Source organism: Gadus macrocephalus, chromosome 13, assembly GCF_031168955.1.
Source record: "Gadus macrocephalus chromosome 13, ASM3116895v1".
Taxonomy (NCBI): domain Eukaryota; kingdom Metazoa; phylum Chordata; class Actinopteri; order Gadiformes; family Gadidae; genus Gadus; species Gadus macrocephalus.
Genome location: NC_082394.1, coordinates 21,449,515 through 21,463,157, shown reverse-complemented (window position 1 = coordinate 21,463,157; position 13,643 = coordinate 21,449,515). Strand labels below are relative to the sequence as shown.

Below are 13,643 nucleotides of genomic sequence, written 5' to 3'. Positions count from 1 at the left end.
CAACATATGATGGAACTCACATAGTGACACTAGCTTTAAATAATAACAGGACACAATACTATATTTATCGAACAATAATTATAATATAGTTACCTAAATTATATTATTAGTATTATGTTTTGTTCTTGTATATTGTCAATTCCACGTCCCACCTCCAGTACTGTCGCGCACCACTGAGGTCCACCAGTGCTGTGGGGCACAGTCCATGTGGGTCCACCCTACACAGTGCATACACAGTACATATAGTACATACAGTGTATAAAAGGTATAACAATAACAAGTTTCAAGTGAACCAGTTCCATCCAGAGCTCTGAACCCCTCCACGTGAGGGGTTCTGTAGTCGGGGGACTACAGAGGACCCCGGGGCCTGGGGAGAGGGGGACGGCTGGGGTCCTTGGCTGCAGCTGATCTCTGCTGGGAGGACGAGCGGGGTCGGGGTCCAGAGCGGGGCCAGGGCCCGGGGCGGCACCCAGCAGGGAGCCCTGCCATGTGGGGATCTGGGCCTCCACAGACACCTAGTACTGGGTCTGGGAGAGGACAGATGACAGGTACAGATCAGGGATCATTGATTGGACTCTTGTGTATTAATCAATGTTGATCTATTTGTAGTCGAGTTGGTCCTTAAAGGTCTTCCTTTCCTTAAAGGATGTCCATTGAGTGATCCACCTAAATTCCATGGTTATATGAACCAGTGGTCCAGATCAATAGTGCTTTAGTTTGTTCAGAACGTGACACTACAGCATGCTGCATAATGCTGCAGGCTGTTTTTATAAGTGAAGACAAGCGATGCTAGCCCCTACCTCAAGAGACAGGAGATGTGGGTCAGTCATCTGGCTCTGGCTCAACAGCTCCTTAGTCTTCCTCACATCCTGCGTCAAAAGACATTTCATACAGGATGGCTGGTTGGCATTTATAGAAAAAACACACGTATAAATGTGGCTAATAAAACAACAACACACATAGTGTTAGACAGACATACAGACAGGCAGACAGAGAGATAGAGAGACAGAAACTGAGACAGGCAGGCAGACAGACAGAAATAGAGAGACCGACAGAGTAGTTCCCGTTGTCCGGTAATTACCGGTCTTTGGCGGGAAAAAAATGAGGAGGACTGAAAATTCTAAATGTCTCCGGTCAGAATGACCGATTGGGAACATAGGACGCTTTTCCCAGAAAAGGGTCCTATGTTCCCCGCAATCCATCAATCTTTAAAAATATTTAAATTTTGACGCGGCATTCGCGTAAAGACAGCCAATCGGCGTTCAACAGAGTGACATGTCTAACGTAACAGCCAATCAGCGTTCAACCGGCCAACTCAGTGCAGTGCAGTCCGGGGTGAACTACAGCATGGAGGAGAAAGTGATTGTTGCCGTTTGCGACTCCCGGAGCTCTTTATATAGGCCTAATAGTATATAATATAATTGTATAATAATATCATGGCCAAAAGCTCTGTGCGCCTCCGGATGGCCGTAGCGCGGGGAGCTCTCGTAGGGATTGGGCTTCTCGGGGGTTTGTTTACCGGCGTATGAATATACTGCGTCAGGTTCTCCGACGTCTCTCCCTCTTCCACAAAAGGTAAAGACATGCAATGGTAGTTATCTCGGCCGGAATTTGGCAGTAATGGTGGAAAAAGTAACAGACCGGGGAACATAGAACCCTTTTTTAAAAAAAAGGGTCCTATGTTCCCCGGTCACATACATATCGGGGAACATAGGACCCTTTTTTGGGAAAAGCAGGGAACATAGGACCCTTTTTTTTTAAAAAAAGGGTCCTATGTTCCCCAGTCTCATACAAAGAGGGGAACATAGGACTCGGGGAACATAGACATGCTCCCCTATAGACTACCGTAGGTTTATGAACTAAACGGCGGCAAGCTAGCGAAAGCCAGCGGCAAGCTTTGCGACGCACCGGTATTTAACAACCATGGCGAATCAAAATATGATCACACACTTCTTCTTCTTTATATAGCCTGCCTATCAATTTTTTTAAGTGCAATAAACACAGACAATATCCGACCGTTTTTTTTCCAATTTGACCGGTAAAATGAAACCTTCCCGGTCACATGACCGGCACCAATTTCTTCTAGCGGAAAAACTGCGACAGACAGGTGGACAGAGCGATAGAGAGACAGACAGACAGAGCGATAGAGGGACAGACACACAGACATACCTCTAGGAGCCTGCGGTTCCTCTCCATAGCGGTCTGTTGGCCTCATTGGCCTCATGTATAAAGCTTGCTGCGCACAAAAACCTTGCATAAGACGGAGGTGAAATGTGCTAGGCCAACGGTATGGCTTCTCCCAAGTCTGTGTGCGCTGGAGATACGCCCTTTCTGTGTGTATCTCTTTCCAAACACCATGCACCTGACCGGGTTCTCTCCTGTGTGACTCCTCTGATGTATTTCGATCTTGTTATGCACTCTAAAAAATGTGACCATTGGTTACTTAAAAAAATTATGGCAACAAAGTGACACGTAAAACAATTGAATAGATTTTAATTGCTACAATTTGAATTAATAAGTATTGAATAAATTAACTATATTCAAACTAAATAAGTAAATTGTGATAACAAAAAATGTGTTGGATTTAGTAATAACTTGCCAAATACATAGCAATATAGCACAAAAATATTTTGTAAATCTAAATTAATTTCCATCTACATTTACTATATATTTGGTGTAGATTTATCTACATTTACTATATATTTGGTGTAAATCGATCTACATTTACTATATATTTGGGGTAAATTGATCTACATTTAACATATATTTGGTGTTAATTGATCTACATTTACTATATATTTAGTGTAAATTGATTTACATTTACTATATATTTGGCGTTAATTGATCTATTTACTATATTTTTGGTTAAAATTGATTTATATTCACTGAATATCTGGTGGAAATCTTTTTATATTTACTGAATAAAAAATATGTCGACTCATATTTGAGCACATTTCTACTCAATTCAACACATTTACACTGCTATAGTTACTGATCCATACCTAAACCAAATGTTTTAATTCCACTATCAATTGGCATCACAGGAATAGAAATCTATTCAATAGTATTAATTGTCACTTTGTTGCCATAATTTTTCTATGCATAATCCACTCAATATCATGCATTTACTAAAGAAGGGGTCAAAAGATACACATGTATAACCATAAAAGCATGTTAACATTTATTTCTGGAACTTTGTCTGAACATGTTTATCTAACATTTTTCAGGTGCAATAAATCAATTTTTTTTGAAAGAGGGGTTATTTGGAAAAAGGCAGAAATTTAACAAACTGCAGAGTGTATTTTTACATGCGCCAAACGAAATCATCAGGGCCAATATCTTTTACAAACAGCTTCAATTTGCATTCCTTTACAGTGAACAAAGATTAAGAACAACGGCCTTTGCCAACTCTAAGTAAAAAACATTATGCCACTCCCCTGAAATGAGTATGGTTATTTGGATTTTTCAGAACAATCAACTGCAGCACAGAAAATCAGGCATTGAACAGAGCCTTCAGTCCGCTTCTCAAGCTTAAACTAGTAGCTTATTTTTGAGGCTCTTCACTTTTGGGGACAGCTTCGAACTATCCAGTTCGAGAAAGAGCTTCTGGAAGGCCTCAAATGTGTACCTGAGCTCCTTGGGATAGGCCAGATTCACTGCGTATGCTAACCCAACGAGCATGGAGCAAGCCCTTGGCATGTTACTCAGAGCGCTCAGAACTTTGATACCATCCACCACGATACCAACGTCGGGATCTTCCGATGTACTAGTCTTCAAATTGTAGATTTTCATGTTTTGTAGAGCAAGGTCCTGTGACACAACGTCTTCATCAGCATCCTGAAATAGCAAACACATTACAGCAAAATATTAATGACCAAATTGAACATCTCCTAAAATGCTTCAAACCCTTTGACAATTAAAAGGCAAGACTGTCCGTCTATTTTGCCATTTGTCACATTGTTATCCAAGATTAGTTAAAAAAGGATCCAACCAGCTTATTAACAAATGATATAGCACTGTGAGCTCATTCTTGAAGCTTAAAGTCATCCTAAGCAACTTATTTTAGAGGTTACTTCAGTCTCTCTGTAAAAATGTCTCTCAACTGTATTGTGAGTTCTCAGGAAGAATATAAAGAGATAGGGAGTTTTAAGTAAAACGTATTTCTGCAGTAGTAATTTAAAATTGCCAAAGTGTATTTACATGTTGTATTTCAACATGTACTTTTACTTACATCATACTCTTTTAAGAGTTCATCTGTCGATTCCCCAAGGTACACCATCAAACATCGAATGACAACATCTCTTGTCACGTGGATGCTTCGATTGCTTGGAGCCTGAAATGAAAAAATAAGCATTATTCTACTTCATTTAAGAATGCTCGATTCTGATTGGCTGGGAGGGGTGCATTAATCAGGCATATTGCCCGCTGACTTGTCGGTTCTACTTGCTGCTGACTGAGCACAGTAGATCAATACGCCGCTTGCATCGTTTTCTATCACATACATTTCCAACATGAGGTCCATAGTAAAAATAAACCAAGGAGTGCATGTTTGATCGATCGTCATTAAAACTGACTTGATACGAATGTAGCAACTACGTTATTAAACTAGTGATCAGATCCAGCCTAGTGTGGTTGCTATAGAAACGAGTTACCTACAGCTGAGCTAACGTTATTCACCGTAGTTCTAAAGGGAACTACTTTTCGAGGGAGATGAACTTAAACAGAGTATACATTTAATAAGCATGCAATACGAATACGAAAAAGGCTAATTATTAAAGTATTTGAATTGTTTTATTATGTTGGCTGGCGCGAAGTAGAATAAACGGAATAATCACCTCAACACTCAAAAAAAAAAATCATTGGATCAACGTGATTTTATCATGCCACCTAAATTCCACGTAAACAAATCATGTTATGTCAGCGAATCTTAATCATGTTATTTGAACACATTGTACATGTGTAGGTTGAACATAATGTTAATATTTTCATTCAACTAATTTGCATCTTGTTGAATTTATTTGTTTGTACTTCATTGAACCAACATGATTGTATCATGCCACCTAAACAAATCATGTTATGTCAGCGAACCTTAATCATGTTATTTGAACACATTGTACATGTGTAGGTTGAACATAATGTTAATATTTTCATTAAACTAATTTGCATCTTGTTGAATTTATTTGTTTGTTGAACAAACATGATTTTATCATGCCACCTAAACAAATCATGTTATGTCAGCGAACCTTAATCATGTTATTTGAACATAATTTTAATATTTAAATTAAACTAATTTGCAGGTTTTTTTTATCAAATCAATTTAAATGTATTATATTATTGGTCAAACAACTTAGTCCAACATAATTTCACCTTGTTGTATTAATTCATGTGGGGTTTGTCAGTTTAACTAATGTTGATCTTGCAAGTGTTTCTTTCATTCCTAGTACAAGAATGTATTGTATACGAACAAATGTGCATAATAGATAGCATACAAATTCAAATTTTACAATTTTATTCAACATTTGGTCTGAAAAACCGATGTAATGCAGGTGCACACACACACTCGCAATTTTTTTTACCCAAATGCATGTACACGCAGGTACACACACGCAGGTACGCACACAGACGCAGGCACGCAGACGCACACAAAAAAAAACGCAGGTACACACACGCAGCTACGCACACGCAGGTACGCACACGCACAAAAAAAAACGCAGGTACACACACGCAGGTACACACGCGCAGGTACGCACACGCAGGCACGCACGCAGACGCAGGCACGCATACGCAGGCACGCAGACGCACACACAAAAAAAACCGCAGGTACACACACGCAGGTCCGCACACGCAGGTACGCACACGCAGGCACGCACGCAGACGCAGGCACGCAGACGCACACACAAAAAAAAACGCAGGTACGCACACGCACGCAGACGCACAAACAAAAAAAATGCAGGTACACACGCAGGTACGCAAACGCAGGTACGCACGCAGACGCAGGCACGCATACGCAGGCATGCAGACGCACACACAAAAAAAACGCAGGTACACACACACACGCAGGCACGCACGCAGACGCAGGCACGCATACGCAGGCACACACACACACACACACACACCATCATTAAAAAAAGATTCTCTGCTCAACAAACATGCAAGACCCTCTGAACTAGTTTTAAACTTATAAAAATAAAAAAAAATCTCCACAGACTGTCTATCTGGAGGGAATTCACTCCATCAGCTTATTTTTTAGGAACTGTGCCTTTGAGGACAGCCTCTGCCCATCCAGATTGAGAAGAATTTTCTGTACCACTTCGAATGTACACTTGAGGTCTGCTGGGTAGGTTAAGTTAAGGCAGTAAATCAGTCCAAATAAAAGCACGAAGGCCATCCCGATGTTGCCAAGATCGCTGATCACCTCCTGTCCCTCGATGAGGACGCCAACGTCCTCTAGTTCGTCTCCAGGCTCCGCGCCTTCCCTTTTCATTGCATAGACTCCCAGCACAGTTTGTGCCTTGCAGGCGCTGACCTCGGTGTCTGTGTTCTGTGGGATATAATATGTACATCGTTTTATTTGTGCTTGAATTTATGAGTTCAAACCAGCTCTGCACAAAATAGATACAAATTATCAATATTGTATTAAAACTAAAACTACGTTATGTCTGTCATAAAACAAACAATTTCTATTTGTATTAGTTTCAAATGTATGTTTAGCCACTTAAAAGATGTAGTGCGTTAGAACATGTATTTTGGCACATCTAGTCGTAATGATATAGAGGTCAACGCTCCCCTGCTAACCCCAAACTTGAACCACGACATGGAGGAGAAAGGGATTGTTGGCGGCGAATGTCTCCCGCTTGAGCCCCGCTGAGGGACCACCGCCGGAGGCGGAGGTGCATAAGCGCTGCCCGGCAAAGATCCCTTTCTCCTCCTTGTCGTGGTTCATGTTCTTGAGGGAGTCAAAGCCAAAGTTCCTTCCCCCCCAATTCATTCTCAACCTTGGCTGAGATAACCCCCAATACGAGTCTCGTTGTAGAAATACCAGAGACGAGAGTCCGACGTGTTATGCGCCATCACACCAACAGCAGAACGGTTATCCAAATAACAAGGAAGTGTACAACACTTGCGTTACAGTCCTGGAGCTCTATATCTAAATAATATCATATACATAGATATCTATATCATATAACATATTGTGTGCGCCTCCAGACGATATTATGAATCACAAACGACTTTGTCGGGTTCTGCGACGTCTCTGGTTCTTCCACTTTCACATCAACCTGAAGTCGACTGAACCGCACGCTGCCTGCTGCCGGCTGCCCGCTGCCGGGCGATGGTGCCTCGCGGCAACCGGCGGCATGTCGCAGTTCATGTACTTTAGCGAGTCAAACCAAAGTTCCAATTCCTTCTCAACCATGGCTCAGATAACCCCCACGACAGTCACGTTGTGGAAATACAAGACACGTCAAAGAACCGACAAGAAACACTTAGTTAGCGTTAGTGTGTGTATTCACACACACACGTGGCGCTCGCACGGTCGAATCTCATTGGCGGGCCAACGTCTCTGGGCGGGCCAGGCAGAGTAAGGGGAGGAGCTGAGATTCCTGATGACGTCATGAGCACAGACATTCCAAATCAGCGCGCTTGAGCCTCCGTTTTTTCAAAGGCGAGCAGAACAGCTAGTGCTAGTTTTACACCAAACGCAAGTTTTAGCCACTGGGGGACCATAGGCAGGCTAGGGGAACTCATATTTATGTTAGAAAACCTCCCAAAGTGAGATTTTCATGTCATGGGACCTTTAAGTGATGAGGTGAAGATGTATTTATGGAAGTATATGGAATGCTCATTCTAACATCATACAAATAAAACCTTTTATTTAAGAGATTATATACTTATTAAGCCAAGTATTTTTCGGGAAAAACACCAATTCCTCTACACAATGCACCTTTATATGTATCACACTTGGTTACTCCTAGAATTTATCATATAAAGCGAATAAATATTGTTTATTTCCAACTTGTTTACAGCCTCTTAAATCAAACATTGTGTATGTAACTCACCATATAATCCTTGAATAATTTATCTGGGTCTTCGTTCAGTTAGACGCACAAGGACTTGAGGACACATGCACGTTTTGTTTCAATTGTGTCGTCCTGAGGGAAGAAAAATAAACTTGAGACAATATTCCATATTTTTGTTAATACTCTTATAGCACAGGGACAAGAGGCATAATCAACTCTTTAATACAAACCTTGGAAATGTCCACGATGAGATGGCTCATTTTACTTCCTTGCACTCCACCCTTGCCCTGAAATAACTCCATCAGGCGGGGAGTGTACCGGTCAAGAGCAGCAAAGAATGTTGAGATAAGAGGTACAGTTGATATGCGATGGAACTCCTTATTGATCTGGAAATACAATAATGCACATGTCACTTACCCTTTCAGAACCAACACAAAAATGAACAATGACCCATTAGTTGTTTAATCACCATCAGTGGAGAGAAAAAGGAACTGCTAATAATAAAACCTCAGTACACATAAGACAAGCACCTCTTTCGCATTGAACAGAGCTGGCCATCTGCTCTTGACGTCTGTAACCAAGGGCTCTCCTTCAAGGATTTCCTGCCTCCTGTATGAGAATGTGTTCTCCATTTTCAATGTCACAACAAAGTCATTGTTCCTCTTCTTATTTTCACCTTGAAGATAACAGTATGATGAGAACATGATTGGGTTGATTGTGGGTGTGAATACTTACAAACATTACTCCCATTATCCGTGCAAGTTAGTGTGTCTCTTCAGAGAAACCAGACGCAGGCATCCCACTGAATAGGCAGCTAACGGGTAGTCATCGAGTAGTTCCCCATGCTCAATCAGAGCCACCTCTCTCACATGTGACGTGTCCAATTCAAAAGCTCGAAAATGCTCTCTATACCAACTAGAGAACTTTTTTACAATAAAATGTATCTTGCCTTGCAAAATACAAATCTGCAGAATTTCAGCTAACTCGGGCAGACCAAATAATTGCCCATGGACAAGAATCATTCCTTTGTTGTAATTCATTCCATTGTATGAAGCAAAGTTTGTAATGTGGACATCAGTCTCATCTGGTAATCTTTGCTTAATAGCAGCTGCAATGTCACCTTGCAAAACATCCACGGGTACTGATGAGACACTTGTTACCGAAGTAGGTGTCCTATGGTGAAGACAGTGCAAGTCAGAGGCAATTGCAAGCTGATGTTTTCTTGCAAGAGTGAGAGATATGTTTTTGAAACAGTTGGTATGGCGAGCAATCTGTTTGAAGACACTATGTTTTGCCTCAAATCTCATAGTCCATGCATGGACAAGAGGGCCAAATTGGCGAATCAGAGCAGGATAGTGCTCCAAAAAATGATGTTTAGGGAGAAGACGGTTGTTGGGAAAAAGGTCTTGGTATCTCAGGCGATGTTCATCAATTTTGAACTCGAGGTAAGCTATTGACTCATCAGAGTGGACAGGGGCTACAACAAGCTCCACTATGTCCTTTAGATCCAAAACAACATGCCATACAGGTTCATCCTCCGGAACAAGTGGACCAATGATCAGAGGCAACAATCGAAGCAGAGCCCAATTCTCGTGTGCATTTCCACCAATGCTTTTTTTTACCGAGAAAGTCTGTGGTATTGCAGCAGGACGATTTGTTTTATCTGCCCATTTATATTCAAAAGTTTTGATCAAATTGTTAAGTTTTTCTAAAGTGAAATACTTTTTTGAAATCAAAAGAGAAAAACAATGAGCTAGCTCTACAGGTATAATGCCCTCAAAAAGATCATGGGCAAGATCTGGAGGATAACCTGCAGTAAGATGAAAATGTGATAGAGCCTTGCTCAGAACACATTCACGTTTAACACCACAGTATGCACTTGCCTTTTCCAGTGCACACTTTAAGTGTGCATCATGAAGTTCCAGCGTTCTGTGCTCAAAACGACCAGCTGTCAACGACTGAATTTCTGTTTTCTTAGCTGTACAGAATCTACAGATGTATTCACCAGAGAAACTTTCTACAAAACCTGCCAGGCCATGGGCACCTAGGTTATCAGCTATTACACAACTCACAGTGCCTTTGATACACTTATTCAATTGACTGATGAACAAACCATGCTCCTCCAGAATTACCAGATCTTTCAAAAGTGGATCCAACACTTCTTTGAAACCGAATTTCCTCAAATCGTCACTTTTACAAAGAACAGCTAAATAAATTGATGAGAGAGCAGAATGAGAGCCAGGCGGCAAATTGTCCAAAACCCAATACACCCCACAAAGCTTGTGCTTTTTGCGAGAGGTCCCAAGAGGATTACAAACCTCAAATTCGTCGATGTAAAGTTTTATGGAAAATCTCAACTCATCAACAGCTAGAAAGCTATTTGTTTTGTAATTTTCACCATCTCGAAAAGACCTGTAAACTCGTTGATCACCATGCAAAGCTTCTCTATTTATTTGAGCTGTGTGTTCTTCAATCACTTTATTCAGTATTTTATTGTGACTCAGTACTTCCTGCAATAACTGTAATAATGGGACATATTGAAATGACCTCCTTTGTTCCACAGATAAAATATACTCGGTCGCTTCAACAACTCTAAAATGAACCTTGTAATATTTTTTTCTTTTATAGGATGTGGCAAGAGGGCCAGACCTTTCAAAACTTTTAGAGACAGGGTTAGAGACGCATACAGAATTAGCAAGTTCTTCGACAACTGCCGGACCAATATTGAGGTTATGGCTCTTGAAGATTTCTGTAATTGTATGCTTTGTGACAGGTACACTAGCTGAACTTAGAAAATGCAACTCTTCCAGTAACTCATCCACACCTTTTGCAGGAATATGAAATATATGTTCTAATTTTAACAATATTGCTGCTATTTTCCGCTCAATAACTTCTGGCAGATTTTCCACAGCTCCAATTTCCTTTACTGTCACTGTCTCAGCCTCAACTTCATCAAATGACACATCAGCTGGATAGCCAGTCCCAACACCGTCAGAGGCAACCGGTCCTTCAACGGGGTTCACAAACTTAATCACACTGGTTTTAAAATCTTGCAGTGTGTGTGGATGATGCTTTCTCTTTTTGTGAGTGTTAAATGTACTATTAATATTGGTTTGGAAAGAGCATCCAAGAAATACACAACCAACCGTCTCACAACTTCGCAGATGTGTCCCAATGTGAACAAAAAAATCCCTCTCAGTAGAGAGGTCACTACGTCCGCATACCTCACATTTAAATGTTACTGAATTCAAAGCAGTCTGTGTAGGTTGGAATGAATGAGCTTTATAGACATGGGTTCGGAGTCCAGTCCACGTCCTGAATGTGCAAGGACAATTTACATATATGCATTGATATTGTTGGCCTCTCCCATAATGATGATGTAGTTTATAATGTTTCAGTAATTTGTACCTGCTAATCTCTCTGGTTACACAATGTCTGCACTGCCACATAGAGGTCAGGTCACTGTAACAAAAAAAATAAAGATTAGCAAATAATTCATATACAACATGTCAAGGGAATGTGATCTTGATAAATAAATAAGCAGGATATTTATTATGACGAAAAAGGACAGTACTTTGCATCCCCCCCACACATGCATGCCACACAACACGTTAATGGCGGTTTTATTGTTTTTTTTTTTTATTGTTATTTTTTGCTAAATAAGTGAGACTCAATATTGTTATTTCAAGCATCATTAAAACATTTAAGATATGATCATAGACAACATGCAAACTACATTTCCTCACATGAAATAGCAAGCTACAGGTCAGCACTTTTAACACATCTTCTGAGCGAAGAATCTAGGAATTTTGCAAGTGGACTTTTTATTTTAGCTTATATATTGATGCAGGTGATGAGTTTGTATTAACAGCACAATGTAGTATCAAATGTTGAACAGATAAAACTGAAGGAACTCTGTTAACAGCAAGGCCTTATAAAAAAATGTGAGCAAATACTCATAAGGCAACCTCAGGAATGAGTAAATTCAGTTTGCAAAAATTATTTAACACTGATATCAGCTTAATGTTATGTTTATTTATGTTTGTACAAATGGATAAACAATCTGATACAAATATTAACTTACCATGTGAGGCTAAAGGTATCAGCAGACAAAAATCTGAGCAGGGGGACAGCTACTTTTCTGATGTATTTCTGGTGAAAAAAAAAGAAAGATGAACAGTTTTAAAATGTTATAAACATGGCATCTGCCCGAATGCCAGACAGTCGCTGGCTCTAATATATATATATTATCGCGCTGGAGGCAACGCAACTGAAGATGAGAGATGAGACGCGACTAAAATGTTGGTGGTGTGCTATTTGGACATTCAAAATGCATGATATTTTCCAATCATTACCCTCCCGTAAGGTTCTTATGCAACGGAAACATGAAACAATGTTCACTCCTCCAGTAAATAGGACGGACCTTAGCTACAGAGGCGGGCCGTCAGGGCCAGCAAAGCCTTCTCTGCTGGACTAGAACCTTTCAGAACAATACATTATTTTTTATTAAATATATAATTGATACCTTTTAATATATATATATATATATATATATATATATATATATATATATATATATATATATATATATATTTATTTATTTATTTATTTTTTCATTCTATTTTAATAAGTTTGTTCACATAAGTCTAAATACGTATTTATTTATTTTTCCTTCAGTTGCGTTGCCTCCAGCACGATAATATATATATTAGCGCCAGCGACGGACTGGACGGTCTGGCATTCGGGCAGATGCCATAGGGGCCGCGGCCTCCCGTGGGCCGGCCAATCATGCTTGTCGGGTTCGCGCTGCCGCTTCGTCGCAAAATAGATAGAATGAAAAAATATATATATATATTCAAAGGTATCAATTATATGTCTAATAAAAATAATGTATTGTTCTGAAAGGTTCGAGTCCAGCAGAGAAGGCTTTGCTGGCCCTGACGGCCCGCCTCTGTAGCTAAGATCCGTCCTATTTACTGGAGGAGTGAACGTTGTTTCATGTTTCCGTTGCATAAGAACCTTACGGGAGGGTAATGATTGGAAAATATCATGCATTTTGAATGTCCAAATAGCACCACCAACATTTTAGTCGTGTCTCATCTCGTCAACGAAAACGAAACTTACATTTCGTCCTAGTTTTTATTATCAAAGAACTTTTTTTTAGCTCGTCAACGTGTCATTAAAACAACGAAATTAACACTGATGCACACGTGCACTAACACCATGGCTATGACCATGTGCTAGCACTCCCCCACTACCCATGCACACGTGCGCTAGCAACATGGCTATGACTATGTGGTGGCACTCCCCGCTACCAATGCACACGGTGGTGGTTGTATACACATACATTGCCATTTCTTTCAATACGAAGCACGAAAATCAACTTTGAGAATACTCGGGTGGTCCATGGGTGTAAATTATAGAAACCTAGCAAGGCGGAGTTGAGCTACTTACCGCTAACTAGGAAACGAGTGACAGAGAAAACTTGGGAAATGTATCATAAGGGCTAATAAGTACAATTTAACACTCACACGGTTAAATAATATACATTCGTGATTATAGATATGAATTACTTACCTCGTAAATTGAAGGATGCTATACGATAAATATGGAGCAAGTGCTAGT

The 13,643-nt window shown here is 40.3% G+C and overlaps 1 protein-coding gene and 1 long non-coding RNA gene across 2 annotated transcripts; both read right to left on the bottom strand.

The window, feature by feature from the left end:
• Window positions 1–298: 298 nt before the first annotated feature.
• Window positions 299–2,205, bottom strand: LOC132471303 (uncharacterized). Its single transcript, XR_009528826.1, has 3 exons — window positions 2,170–2,205; window positions 801–869; window positions 299–527 (listed from the first exon to the last, which is right to left on the bottom strand). It is a non-coding gene; the product is annotated as an uncharacterized LOC132471303 (long non-coding RNA).
• A 1,326-nt stretch (window positions 2,206–3,531) lies between these two features.
• LOC132470898 (uncharacterized) lies at window positions 3,532–12,516 on the bottom strand. Its single transcript, XM_060069823.1, has 4 exons — window positions 12,103–12,516; window positions 9,179–11,480; window positions 6,308–6,541; window positions 3,532–3,837 (listed from the first exon to the last, which is right to left on the bottom strand). The coding sequence occupies exons 2-4, from the start codon at window positions 11,465–11,467 to the stop codon at window positions 3,532–3,534; spliced, it is 2,829 nt and encodes a 942-aa protein (XP_059925806.1). The 5' UTR covers window positions 11,468–11,480; window positions 12,103–12,516.
• Window positions 12,517–13,643: the final 1,127 nt, after the last annotated feature.